The sequence below is a fragment of the Triticum dicoccoides genome, chromosome 5A (assembly GCF_002162155.2).
Source record: "Triticum dicoccoides isolate Atlit2015 ecotype Zavitan chromosome 5A, WEW_v2.0, whole genome shotgun sequence".
NCBI lineage: Eukaryota > Viridiplantae > Streptophyta > Magnoliopsida > Poales > Poaceae > Triticum > Triticum dicoccoides.
This window is the reverse complement of record NC_041388.1, coordinates 484,231,131-484,244,342: the sequence shown is the minus strand read 5'-3', so window position 1 is coordinate 484,244,342 and position 13,212 is coordinate 484,231,131. Positions and strand designations below refer to the sequence as shown.

General features: G+C 50.7%; 1 protein-coding gene across 1 annotated transcript; it reads left to right on the top strand.

Annotated features, from left to right (window-relative positions):
* The first annotated feature begins 536 nt into the window (after positions 1-536).
* Positions 537-2,226, top strand: LOC119302355. The gene has a single exon (XM_037579395.1). The coding sequence runs from the start codon at positions 675-677 to the stop codon at positions 1,899-1,901; it is 1,227 nt and encodes a 408-aa protein (XP_037435292.1). The 5' UTR covers positions 537-674; the 3' UTR covers positions 1,902-2,226.
* The last annotated feature ends 10,986 nt before the right edge of the window (positions 2,227-13,212 follow it).

Genomic DNA, 13,212 nt, shown 5'->3' with positions numbered 1-13,212 from the left:
GCGACGAGTTAGGTGGACGCCGGCGTCGGAGTGATGCACGGCGGAGGGAGGGCTCTCACGCACTCTCGCTCTCGCTCTCTCCCTTCTCTAGTAACTCAAGCACATACGGAAAGATTTTGCTCTACTACATTCATAGAGCTCCGCTGGTGTCCACCACGCATGAGTTGAGTACGGTATGGAGAGCAATGAGATTGTCATCCGTTGCTTAACTGCTTTTCACAAAGCAAGGAAATCCAATAGCCATGCTAAAAACATGCGATTATTACCATAAAAAGCAATATCAACACCGGTAAGGACTTTCTGGTGGTAAAGCAACCCAAAAGGAGGCGTAGAAAACATCCCAGGCACAAAAGAATTCCCCGGCCTATAAATAAGTGGAAGCATTTCATGATTAGCGCACCCCTGCCATCCCAGCCTCCCAAAAACAAGCTCATTATTAAATACTGCTAATTTAATTTAACAATCCATTTAAAGTAATGAACGCCTTCATATAAAACTCCATCCTCCCTTCCCACTCGCATTGCCACATTCCCCGTTCCCGTTCCCATTCCATTCCCTCCCCGTCGTCGCCGCGACAGATGCGCCGGGCCCCGCGCCCGCTAGCCCGCTAAGCCCGGACGCCCCCCCGCGCGCGAGATCCGCCCGGCCCTCGGCCGGCGACCTCGCCGGAGGCCATGCCGGTGACGGACTACCAGGGGGCGTCGTCCTCCCCGTCGCCCTTCTCCTTCGGCTCGCTCCTCTCGCTCCGCCGTGACCACACGGCCATGGCGTCGGGCGAGGAGGCCGACCTCGAGGTCTTCCAGCGCCACCTGGCCGCCAACCTCGGGGACCTGCTGCCCGCGGAGGCGGCCGAGGGAGTGCCCGCGCAGGAGGAGATCCTCTCCGTCGCCTGGATCCGCCGCCTCCTCGAGGCCTTCATCCTCTGCCAGGAGGAGTTCCGGGTCGTGCTGGCGCAGGCGCGCCGCCGCGGGGCGCTGCCGGCCGCGGCCGAGCGCCTCGTCGCCGAGTTCCACGAGAGGGCCGTCAAGGCGCTCGACGTCTGCAACGCGGCCCGCGACGGCGTCGACCAGGTGCGCCGCCTCGAGCGCCTCGCCGACATCGCCGCCTCCGTGCTCCTCGCGCCCGGGGAGATCCACGAGGGCCAGCTCCGCCGCGCCCGCAAGGCCGTCTCCGAGCTCTCCGTCCTGCTCGTCGACGACACCACCGCCGCCGCCAGCGGGGGCGTCGCCTCCTTCCTCGCCTCCCACCGCAACCGCTCCTTCGGCCGCGCTCGCGCGTCCCCGTCGCGCGGCTCGGCCACCGGCTCCTCCGCCGCCTCATCGGCGTCCCATTTCCGCTCCCTCTCCTGGAGCGTGTCCCGCGCGTGGTCGGCGTCGCGGCAGCTGCAGGCCATCGGGGCCGGGCTGACCGCGCCGCGCGCCCACGAGGGGGGCCTCGTGGCGCCGGTCTATGCCATGGGCTGCATACTCCACTTCACGGCGTGGGCGCTCGTCGCCGCCGTCCCATGCCCGGACCGCTCCAGCGCGCTCCTGGCGCACCACCTGCCCGTGGCGCCAGCGCGCGCCGCATTCCCCTGGGCGCCGCCTCTCCTCACCCTGCAAGAACGCCTGGCCGAGGAGGGGAAGCGCAAGGAGAGGCGCTCTTCCTGCGGCCTGCTCAAGGAAATCCACGTGCTTGATAAAGCCACACAGAAGCTCGCTGACGCCATTGACGCGGCCCCCATCCCGCTCTTCGGGGACAGGGAGGCCGACCTGCGGGAGGCCGCGGCGGAGCTCTCCGCCGTGTGCGCGGCCATGAGGGAAGGGCTGGAGCCGCTGGAGAAGCAGGTGCGGGAGGTGTTCCACCGCATCGTGCGCAGCCGCGTGGAGGGCCTCGATTCCTCCATGCACAATGCTGATTGATTCATTCCATCTCGCCATTGATCGGGCAATTTGGTGGGTGTAGGTAGCTTTCTTCTTCTTGGTTTGCTTGTTTGTGTTCCAAATCGTATTTTTAAGTGCAAATACGTACGTACGTGCCTTCGTCTTCATCTTCATGTAAAGGAAGGGGATTAGAAAGGGGCCACCATGATGTTAAAGATGGCTGCTTGGTTCTCCCATGTTAATTTTTGTTTTTTACCATGCCTTTTGGTATATATGTTGCCAAATTTTTGGTCAGTTGTGTGCGTCAACGGCTAATTTGTCGCTGAGTTTATGTTCCAGAGCTCACTATGGTCACTTTGATCTCTCTCATGGTTACAAAAAATGCCTTGTTCTGTAATTACACATGCACACTCGGGGGTGTGAGATTGTCTGTCTTTTCTTTTTTGAATGTTGACAGTTGATCTGTCAAATTCATTGATCAGAAGAATTCGAGTACAATAAACACGCCCAAGCGGACAACACCGAAAGAAGAAAACAAAGGAGAAGAAAGAAGACTACTGATGCCAACTCAGCCTGGGTCAAAAGGTATGCCAGCACCAGCCATGTTCCAATCTTGATTTCATCCATGACCTTGCGCTTGAATGCAGCTTTAGTCATTGCCTCCTGCTGGAATAGCCGTCGGTTTCTCTCACGCCAAATCTCCCACGCCGTCAGATGAACGAGAAAGATCAAGCCCTTTCTTCTCGCCGGCGGCGTCAGTGCGTTGCGCTCGAACATCCAGTCCTTGAAGGCGGAGGTGGCGCTCCATGTGGCCGTGTTCAGTGACGGCAAATTGGCCATCGACGCAATGCCGTCCCAGATGGATCTAGACCACGGACAATCCACGAGGAGGTGGAGGGGGGTTTCCAGGTTGCGCACACACAAAGGGCAAAAGTAGCAGTTCTCCCAACCCCGACGCAGGAGAGCGTCAGCCGTGAGAATTTTACCAAGAAAGACAGTCCATATGAAGAATCTGCATTTCCCCGGCGCCCATGCAGACCAAATTAGCTGATGGCCATTAAGGGGGATCGATCCCTCAAACTGAATCAAGTAGGCTGAATGGGCAGTATATTTGCCGTCAGACACGAACCTCCATTGGATGGTGTCCGGTTGATCCTGCCGAAGCTCCACGTCATCCAGCAAGCCTGCCAACACTGCAAGCTCATGAAGCATGTCTGCCGTGAGACCCGTTTCAAGGTCCAGGAGCCACCGCTCGTTTGCCAAAGCCTCACAAACCGTCCTATTCTTCCTTGTGGAGGCAGCAAAAAGGGATGGTGCAATAACTTTGGGGCACTGCCCTTTCAACCATCTATCCTGCCAAAATCTGGCCCGTGCACCATCACCAGGTGAGATTTCCGTTGCCATTGCAAAAAGCTCTTCCTCCTTCGAATTGCATGGCAGCGGCCCACGCACCCATGGCCTAGTTGGGTCTTGCCAAGCTAACCACATCCAGCGGAGACGGAGCGCCACGCCGAACTTAGCGAAATCCATCACACCTAAGCCTCCCAAAACTTTGGGGCGGCACAGCAAATTCCATGCAACTCGACAATGACCACTGTTGCAAACATTCTCCCCATTCCATAACCACGCGCGACAGAGTTGGATTTGCCGCTTGATGACCCACTTGGGTAGGCTGTGCACCGTCATTAGGTAAACGGCAAGAGAGGCCAGATTTGCTTTGAGGAGTGTGAGCCGCCCACTCTTAGCCATCATGCCGCCCCTCCAAAGAGCCATTCTGTTCCCAAACTTGAGGACCAGCGGCTCAAGGTCCACCTTAGTCAGGCAACGGAGCGAAAGAGGCATGCCAAGATAGGTCGTCGGAAATTGCTTGATGGGAATCCCAAGCGGCGCCAAGATTCGTTGGAGATCCAGAGCAGCACAGCGAATGGGCAGAGCCAAACTTTTTGCGGTATTTGTATGCAGGCCTGAGACCGAAGCGAAGCAATCGAGCAGTAACTTGATCATACGGGCGTCATTCTCAGAAGGCTTCATAAATAGAGCGACATCATCGGCATAAAATGAGCAGCGCATGAGTCGTCGTCTTCCTGGTAGCTTCGACAAGAGCCCCTCTTCGGTGGCAAGATTCATCATCCGCTGCAACGGGTCCATGGCCAAGATGAATAGGAAAGGGGAGATGGGTTCGCCTTGCCTTAGGCCTCTACGGTGGATCACATCCTCAGACAGATGGCCGTTGATGAGGACACGAGAAGAGGAGGTGCGTAAGAGCATAGCCATCCAACTTCTCCACCGCGCACCGAACCCTCTAGCTTGCAGCATATCTAAGATGTACTCCCAGGAGACAGAATCAAAAGCCTTCGCAATATCAAGCTTGAGAAGAACGGTTGGCTTCTTAGACTTATGCAGAAATCTGATTGTGTTCTGAATGTAGATGTAATTCTCTTGTATGCTGCGATTCTTAATGAATGCGCTCTGGCAGGGATCAACAAGCTCCGGCAGTTTCGGCGCAAGACGACGAGCAAGAAGCTTTGTAAAAAGCTTTATAATGCTGTGAACCAATGAAATTGGCCGAAAGTCAGAGAGGTTATCCGCTCCATGCTTTTTCGGAATAAGCACAGTGAGAGCCTTGTTGACTTGGGCTAAGCCCCTACTATCCATTCTGTGCAGTTGGTTTAGAGCTGCGAGAACATCAAGCTTAACAATGTCCCAACAGTGCTTGTAGAAGCCCCCAGAGAATCCATCCGGGCCTGGTGCCTTTTCTGACGGCATGTCGTCTAAGGCCAGCTTAATCTCATCAAGCGTGAATTCCCCTTCAATATCCGACAGGTCGACCTGACTCAGGCCCAGCTCCTCCCAGTCCAGGCCAGAGGAGATGTTTTGCGTGGCACCAAAAATGCACATGAAGTGCTGACGGGCCAGCTCGGACATAGCCACGCAATCTGTAACAACGCCGTTTGGCCCATGCAGAATGTGAATTGTGTTTCTATTGCGCCTGGCGTTCGCTTTGCGCTGGAAAAAGTGAGTATTAGCATCTCCTGCCCTTAGCCATAACACTCTGCTTCTCTGACGGAGCTTTACTTTGAGCAGCACTGCAAGCCCGAGGGAGCGAGACTTGAGCTCGGCTCGAAGACTGCTCTCCTCAGCAGATAGCTGCCTGTGATCCTGAGCCATGTCAAGCTGCAAGTTAATCTCATTAACAATATGCATCTGCTTCTGGATATCCCCAACAATTGACTTGCTCCAAGTCCGAAGAGCTTTGCTAAGTCGCCATAGTTTAACATTGAGCGCAGCGATAGGGCATCTCCCCCCAGCCGACTCAGCCCAGGACTGAGCCACTAGATCCTTGAACCCATTTACAAAAAGCCAGTAGGACTCAAACCTAAACCTCCTATTGGTTTTCAGCACTGCGTCATTGCGAAGGAGCAGCGGGCAATGATCGGAAATGGAGGAAGCTTGAGGTAGCAGCTTGGCGGCCGGGAACAAAAGCTCCCAATCTACGTTGGCAAACGCACGGTCGAGCCTGACAAGAGTCGGAGTCTGCTGCTCGTTGCTCCAAGTGTATTTCCTACCAATCAAAGGCAGCTCCAAAGTTCCTGCTGATCAACCTTATAACTGAAACATTATAACTGACTCCACTTATCTGTCTCCGTTCCTGCTGGTACTGAAACATTTTTACTGCGTTCCAAAGTTCCCAACAGGACTTATCATGACGCTGCCATTGTAAGTGGACGTGGTGAATATGCATGTTGAGCTGTTCTAGACCTGGTAACGTAGTATTGTAAAGTACTCCATATGATTTGGCCTGGTAATGTAGGAGTATTGTAAGGGGAAGTCGTGCACATACATGTTCAGCTGTTCTAGGCCTGGTAATGTAGGAGTATTGTAAATTATAGTACTCCATATGATTCGGAGATATTATATATTTCGTCCCATGTTCCGCAACAAATACGTATATTCCTCCCTACTGAATGTTGCTATGCTGCTGAAAAGGGTGAAAGTCGACCGGAGGAGGTGAATACCTGTGGATTGAGCATAGGAAATGCATGTTCGAGACATGATACCATTCGTTCGTTTTTCTTCTTTTGCGGCCAAGTATATAACCTTTGGAAGTGTCCAATCGGTTACTCCCTACTAGGAGTAATTTTTTAACTTAGTTTTCTTTTACTGGGTTTGGTCTGTTATGCCATTAATTTAATGCTGGTGGCTGATGACATGAAACAAAAGAAGCGCGTTGCATCTTTCTTTTCTCTTACTACTACTACCTACTAGCTTTGCAAAATAGAGATTGGATGAGATGCATGAGCAGCATGGAGGAATGATGTGGGACAAGTTCCTGTCCTGTAAGCTTGCGGCCATTGCGTCATCTACCATAAATCCTACTCCTATTAGCAGTAATCAGCAGAGCAGCACAAGCTGGCCCTGTGATCACAAGTGGCAGCATGGTATTGTTGGTCACAGGTAGCCTCCTGTGCTCCTGCATTGAGGCCTCATTCGGTTCGGAGGAAACCAAAAGGTAGGAAATAGGAGTAGTATAGAAATTTGATAGAAATTGTCTTGCCTCGTTCCTACGCACAAAATGAATTTTGACTGGATGTGTAGATTCCTCCAAAAATAGAGGAAATAAATAGTATTTCTATGAAATTCCTGTACGCATTTTCTACAAACCAAATGCATTTATAGAAAATTTTCCTATGAAATGCTCATTCCTACGTTTTTCCTATAGAAATCCTCCAAACCAAATAAGGCCTGAGCTGTAAACGGAACCGATTGGGTTGGGGCTGGGCCATGCTTAAATCGTGTGATGGCGCGAGCCTTGTCCATCTGCTGTCGTGGTACTGTTATTACGCTGCTTCGATCACATCATCAGATCTGAGAGCATCTCCAGCCGCGCCCCCAACAGGCCCTCCCCAGGCGTATTTGCCGTGCCGGCGTCGAAAAAACGGCCCAGTCGTGCCCCCAGGACGCCGAAAAACGCCGGCTCGGCCCTTTTTTCCGCCCAGCGGTCACAGGCCGAACCCGGCGCACTGGGGGGCAGTTGGGGGCTCCGGTGCAAGGGAAAAGCGCGGCTGGCCCACGTCGTTAGGGGAAAAGTCAAGGTTTTCTTCCCCGACTCGACTCCCACCCCCCGCGCCCTCGGCCGCCAGTAGCTTTATCCCGGCGCCGCCCGCCGTCTTTCACCACTAGATAGCCATTCCACGCCGGAAAAATAGCAGAGCTTCGCCGCGGCAGCCCCTCCAACAGCAGCTGGGCGTTTTCGGCCGCGGAGGGGCAGTTTAGCGGCGGGGACACGCCCACCAGGCGCAAGGTGTTCGGCGATTTGCCTGCCTCGGCGATAGACTCGGATGACGAGGAAGCTCTCGCCGCGCTGCTGGAGGAGGAAGCCGAGGCCGACGTCCAGGAAGAAGAGCATCTCATGGTGCTCGCCGCCCTCGCCCAGCTGCTGGCGAGTAATGAAAAGCCGCGGCAAGGTGGCTCGGCGCCGGGGCGGGTGAAAGCAAAGAACCGACATCGTCTCGAAGGCTACTGCATGCTCTACTCCGACTACTTCGCCGATGCTCCACTTCACAGGTGCATCATCAACTGCAGCAAGATCTGATAGAGCATCTATGGAGGCTCAAGGGCGACGCCGGGCGCGACGTGTGATGAAATATGAGTTTTTATTTGTTGAACTATATAATTTGTATTGAACTATTTGTTGTTGTATTTATTTTGTTGAAGTATTTGATATTTCTATGATGAAATATGTGATAGAAAAATATATGTGCATAATTAAACGCCGAACAACGGCGAACCACGTCGAATATGGGCCTATTGTCGCCCATATGGGCCCTTTATTCGTCGAAATGGGGCTGAAAAGTGGGCCAATTTCGACGCCTGGGGACGACGACTGAGCGCGAAACCGCCACAGCGCCGATTGCATCGCCGACTCGCCTCAGAAAGCGATTTTTATGCGTCTTGGTGAGCCGAACGGCTGGAGATGCTCTGATTATAGCGGTCGTATGAGATGGAAAGACCAAGTCAGAGGGCGCCGGCACCACGGAGATGGATGGACCCGTCGTCCGTCCTGCCGCTGGTCGGGCACGAGGACCCGGTCTTCCTGACCTTGGCGGCTTGGCCTAACTGAACTGACGTGACCCACCCCAGCCAGCAGGGAAGGAATGATGCAATGCTGCGACCTGGGTTGGGTTTGGAGTCAACAGTAAAATGCACCTACTACTCACTCGGATTCAGGCAGATAGCGCTTCGCTCCTATGCCACCACGAGGAAAGCCTAAGGGCAATTGGGAAAATATCTGGTTAATCGGAGCTTGTGATGCTACTGATGCACCGAACTCACATTGTATTTTTAAAATATTCAAAAAATTCTAAAAAAAATTAAACACACTCACACAACATTAATGTAGGTTGTCACAAATTTTCAAGTCAAAATTCGAAACATAACTAGAAAAACAAAAATGGCAAATTCTACACTGAATAGTACATAACATAACTTGGGATTTAGATTTGGCCCATTATCACAGTGATGTCAAATTAGTCATTTTTGTATCACAAAAAATATTTCAAATTTTTATACGAAATTTTGTGACACCATACATTGATCTTGTGTTAACATGCTAGAATTTTTTTTTCAGATTTTTAAAAATATTTTATGGCATCCGATGCACCAGTAGCACTACAAGTGCGGGTGCACCGGATACATTCCCAAGGGCAACTCCATCCCAAATGATCCGGCCGTGTTCGTTTGGAAGTAAATGGATAGAATAGATAGTCCAATGCGTGGGAGCAAACAAAGCAATATTCGTTTCCGGTCCGTTTTTGATCTTTTTCGCGTTTGCGGCATTGCGGCCAAACAGACTGAAAGTGCAACTATTCCTGTGTGGTTTTAGTAATTCCTAACAACATATAGCTTCTTGAACTAATGCTATTTCAAGATTATCATTTCAGAAAGTTCAATGATTGGCATGGCATGGATCAGGAATGTGGACCCCTCAAAGTGCGAAGGACTCTACATTTTTATTTTAGTGATCCTAGTCACATTGAGTCCATAGGAAAAGTCAATACTATTAAAAGGGGATGAGGTGTTGCTTAATGGCTTGCTTGCTCAAAATGCTTAGTGATGTGTTTCAAAAGCCCTCAACCACTTTCTCATGTCCACATATGTCCCAAACCAAAAGTCAATCTCGGCCTCACCGATTTGATCTATCTGGCGCCACCGAGTTCACTTGACATAGCGACTGCTAGAAACCCTAGTCACTTTGGTCTCACCGATAGGGATCTCGGTCTCATCGAGATGGGATTGCAAACTCTCTGTTTCCCTTTGTAACGTTTTGGTCCAACCGAGATGAGCGATCGGTCCCACCGAGTTCGCAATGCAAACTCTTTGTTTCCCTTTCGTAATGTTTCGGTCTCACCGAAATGAGCGATTCGGTCCCACCGAGTTTATTGTTTGCCTATTACAGAAATCGGTCCTACCGAGTTTATGTGATCGGTCTCACCGAGATTACATTATGCCCTAACCCTAATGAAATCGGTCTCACCGAGTTGACATGTCGGTCCCATCGAAAATCCTAACGTTCACATTTTAAACTAAATCGGTCTAACCGAGTTTCATGTGGAGATTACATTTTGTGTGGAGGCTATTTATACCCCTCCACCCACTCTTCGTTCGTAAAGACAGCCATCAGAACGTGCCTACACTTCTACCATTTATTTTCTGAGAGAGAACCACCTACTCATGTGTTGAGACCAAGATATTCCATTCCAACCACAAGAATCTTGATCTCTAGCCTTCCCCAAGTTGCTTTCCACTCAAATCATCTTTCCACCAAATCTAAATCTTTGAGAGAGAGTTGAGTGTTGGGGAGACTATCATTTGAAGCACAAATCATTTGAAGCACAAGAGTAAGGAGTTCATCATCAACACACCATCCATTACCTTTTGGAGAGTGGTGCCTCCTAGATTGGTTAGGTGTCACTTGGGAGCCTCCGACAAGAACCAAGGAGTTTGTACGGGCAAGGAGATCACCTACTTCGTGAAGATCTACCCTAGTGAGGCAAGTTCTTCATGGGCGATGGCCATGGTGGGATAGACAAGGTTGCTTCTTCGTGGACCCTGTTGGAAATATGCCCTAGAGGCAATAATAAAATAATTATTATATTTCCTTGTTCATGATAATTGTCTATTATTCATGCTATAATTTTATTATCTGGAAATCGTAATACATGTGTGAATACATAGACCACAATGTGTCCCTAGTGAGCCTTTAGTTGACTAGCTCGTTGATCAACAGATAGTCATGGTTTCCTGGCTATGGACATGGGGATGTCATTGATAACGGGATCACATCATTAGGAGAATGATGTGATGGACAAGACCCAATCCTAAGCCTAGCTCAAAGATCGTGTAGTTCGTTTGCTGTAGCTTTTCTGAATGTCAAGTATCATTTCCTTAGACCATGATATTGTGCAACTCCCGGATACCGTAGGAGTGCTTTGGGTGTACCAAACGTCACAACGTAACTGGGTGACTATAAAGGTACATTACAGGTGTTTCTGAAAGTGTCTGTTGGGTTGGCACGAATCGAGACTGGGATTTGTCACTCCGTATGACGGAGAGGTATCTCTGCGCCCACTCGGTAATGCATCATCATAATGAGCTCAATGTGATCAAGTGGTTGATCATGGGATCATGCATTACGGTACGAGTAAAGTGACTTGCTGGTAACGAGACTGAACAAGGTATTGGGATACCGACGATCGAGTCTCGGGCAAGTAACGTACCGATTGACAAAGGGAATTATATACGGGGTTGCTTGAATCCTCGACATCGTGGTTCATACGATGAGATCATCGAGGAGCATGTGGGAGCCAACATGGGTATCCAGATCCCGCTGTTGGTTATTGGCCGGAGCGCCGTCTCGTCATGTCTATGTGTCTCCCGAACCCATAGGGTCTACACACTTAAGGTTCGGTGACGCTAGGGTTGTAGAGATATGAGTATGCAGATCCGAAAGTTGTTCGGAGTCCCGGATGAGATCCTGGACGTCACGAGGAGTTCCGGAATGGTCCGGAGGTGAAGAATTATATATAGGAAATGTAGTTTCGGCCATCGGGAAAGATTCGGGGTCACCGGTATTGTACCGGGACCACCGGATGGGTCCCGGGGGTCCACCGGGTGGGGCCACCCATCCCGGAGGGCCCCATGGGCTGAAGTGGGGAGGGGAACCAGCCCATAGTGGGCTGGTGCGCCCCCCCTTGGGCCCCCTGCGCCTAGGGTTGGAAACCCTAGGGTGGGGGGCGCCTCCACTTGCCTTGGGGGGCACTCCACCCCTTGGCCGCCGCCCCCCTTGGGAGATCCCATCTCCAGGGCCGGCGCCCCCCTCCCAGGGGGCCTATATAAAGGGGGGAGGGAGGGCAGCCGCACCTCAAGTCTTGGCGCCTCCCTCTCCCCTGCTACACTTCTCCCTCTCGCAGAAACTCGGCGAAGCCCTACTGCGATTATTGCTGCATCCACCACCACACCGTCGTGCTGCTGGATCTTCATCAACCTCTCCTTCCCCCTTGCTGGATCAAGAAGGAGGAGACGTCATCCGCTCCGTACGTGTGTTGAACGCGGAGGTGCCGTCCGTTCGGCACTTGGTCATCGGTGATTTGGATCACGGCGAGTACGACTCCATCATCCCCGTTCTCTTGAATGCTTCCGCTTGCGATCTACAAGGGTATGTAGATGCACTCTCCTCTCGTTGCTAGTTGACTCCATAGATTGATCTTGGTGAAACGTAGGAAATTTTTTTGTTTTCTGCAACGTTCCCCAACAGTGGCATCATGAGCTAGGTCTATGCGTAGTTACTATGCACGAGTAGAACACAAAGTAGTTGTGGGCGTCGATATTGTCAATTTTCTTGCCGTTACTAGTCTTATCTTGATTCGGCGGCATCGTGGGATGAAGCGGCCTGGACCAACCTTACACGTACGCTTACGTGAGACCGGTTCCACCGACTGACATGCACTAGTTGCATAAGGTGGCTGGCGGGTGTCTGTCTCTCCCACTTTAGTCGGATCGGATTCGATGAACAGGGTCCTTATGAAGGGTAAATAGAAATTGGCAATTCACGTTGTGGTTTTGGCGTAGGTAAGAAACGTTCTTGCTAGAAACCTATAGCAGCCACGTAATAACTTGCAACAACAATTAGAGGACGTCTAACTTGTTTTTGCAGCAAGTGTCATGTGATGTGATATGGCCAAAGTTGTGATGAATGATGAATGATATATATGTGATGTATGAGATCATGTTCTTGTAATAGGAATCACGACTTGCATGTCGATGAGTATGACAACCGGCAGGAGCCATATGAGTTGTCTTTATTTTTGTATGACCTGCGTGTCATTGAGAAACGCCATGTAAATTACTTTACTTTATTGCTAAACGTGTTAGCCATAGTAGTAGAAGTAATAGTTGGCGAGCAACTTCATGGAGACACTATGATGGAGATCATGATGATGGAGATCATGGTGTCATGCCGGTGACAAGATGATCATGGAGCCCCAAGATGGAGATCAAAGGAGCTATATGATATTGGCCATATCATGTCACTATTATTTGATTGCATGTGATGTTTATCATGTTTTTGCATCTTGTTTACTTAGAACGACGGTAGTAAATAAGATGATCCCTCATAATAATTTCAAGAAAGTGTTCCCCCTAACTGTGCGCCGTTGCGACAGTTCGTTGTTTCGAAGCACCACGTGATGATCGGGTGTGATAGATTCCAACGTTCACATACAACGGGTGTAAGACAGATTTACACATGCAAACACTTAGGTTGACTTGACGAGCCTAGCATGTACAGACATGGCCTCGGAACACAGAAGACCGAAAGGTCGAGCATGAGTCGTATAGAAGATACGATCAACATGAAGATGTTCACCGATGTTGACTAGTCCGTCTCACGTGATGATCGGACACAGCCTAGTTAACTCGGATCATGTTATACTTAGATGACTGGAGGGATGTCTATCTGAGTGGGAGTTCATTGAATAATTTGATTAGATGAACTTAATTATCATGAACTTAGTCTAAAATCTTTACAATATGTCCTGTAGATCAAAAGGCCAACATTGTCCTCAACTTCAACGCGTTCCTAGAGAAAACCAAGCTGAAAGACGATGACAGCAATTATACGGACTGGGTCCGGAACCTGAGGATCATCCTCATAGCTGCAAAGAAAGATTATGTCCTAGAAGCACCGCTAGGTGACGCACCCGTCCCACAGAACCAAGACGTTATGAACGCTTGGCAGACACGTGCTCATGATTACTCCCTCGTTCAGTGCAGCATGCTTTACAACTTAGAA

Bases quoted from the DNA above. Each gene is read 5' to 3' on its own strand.
- LOC119302355 (XM_037579395.1), top strand. From the start codon at position 675: ATGCCGGTGACGGACTACCAGGGGGCGTCGTCCTCCCCGTCGCCCTTC.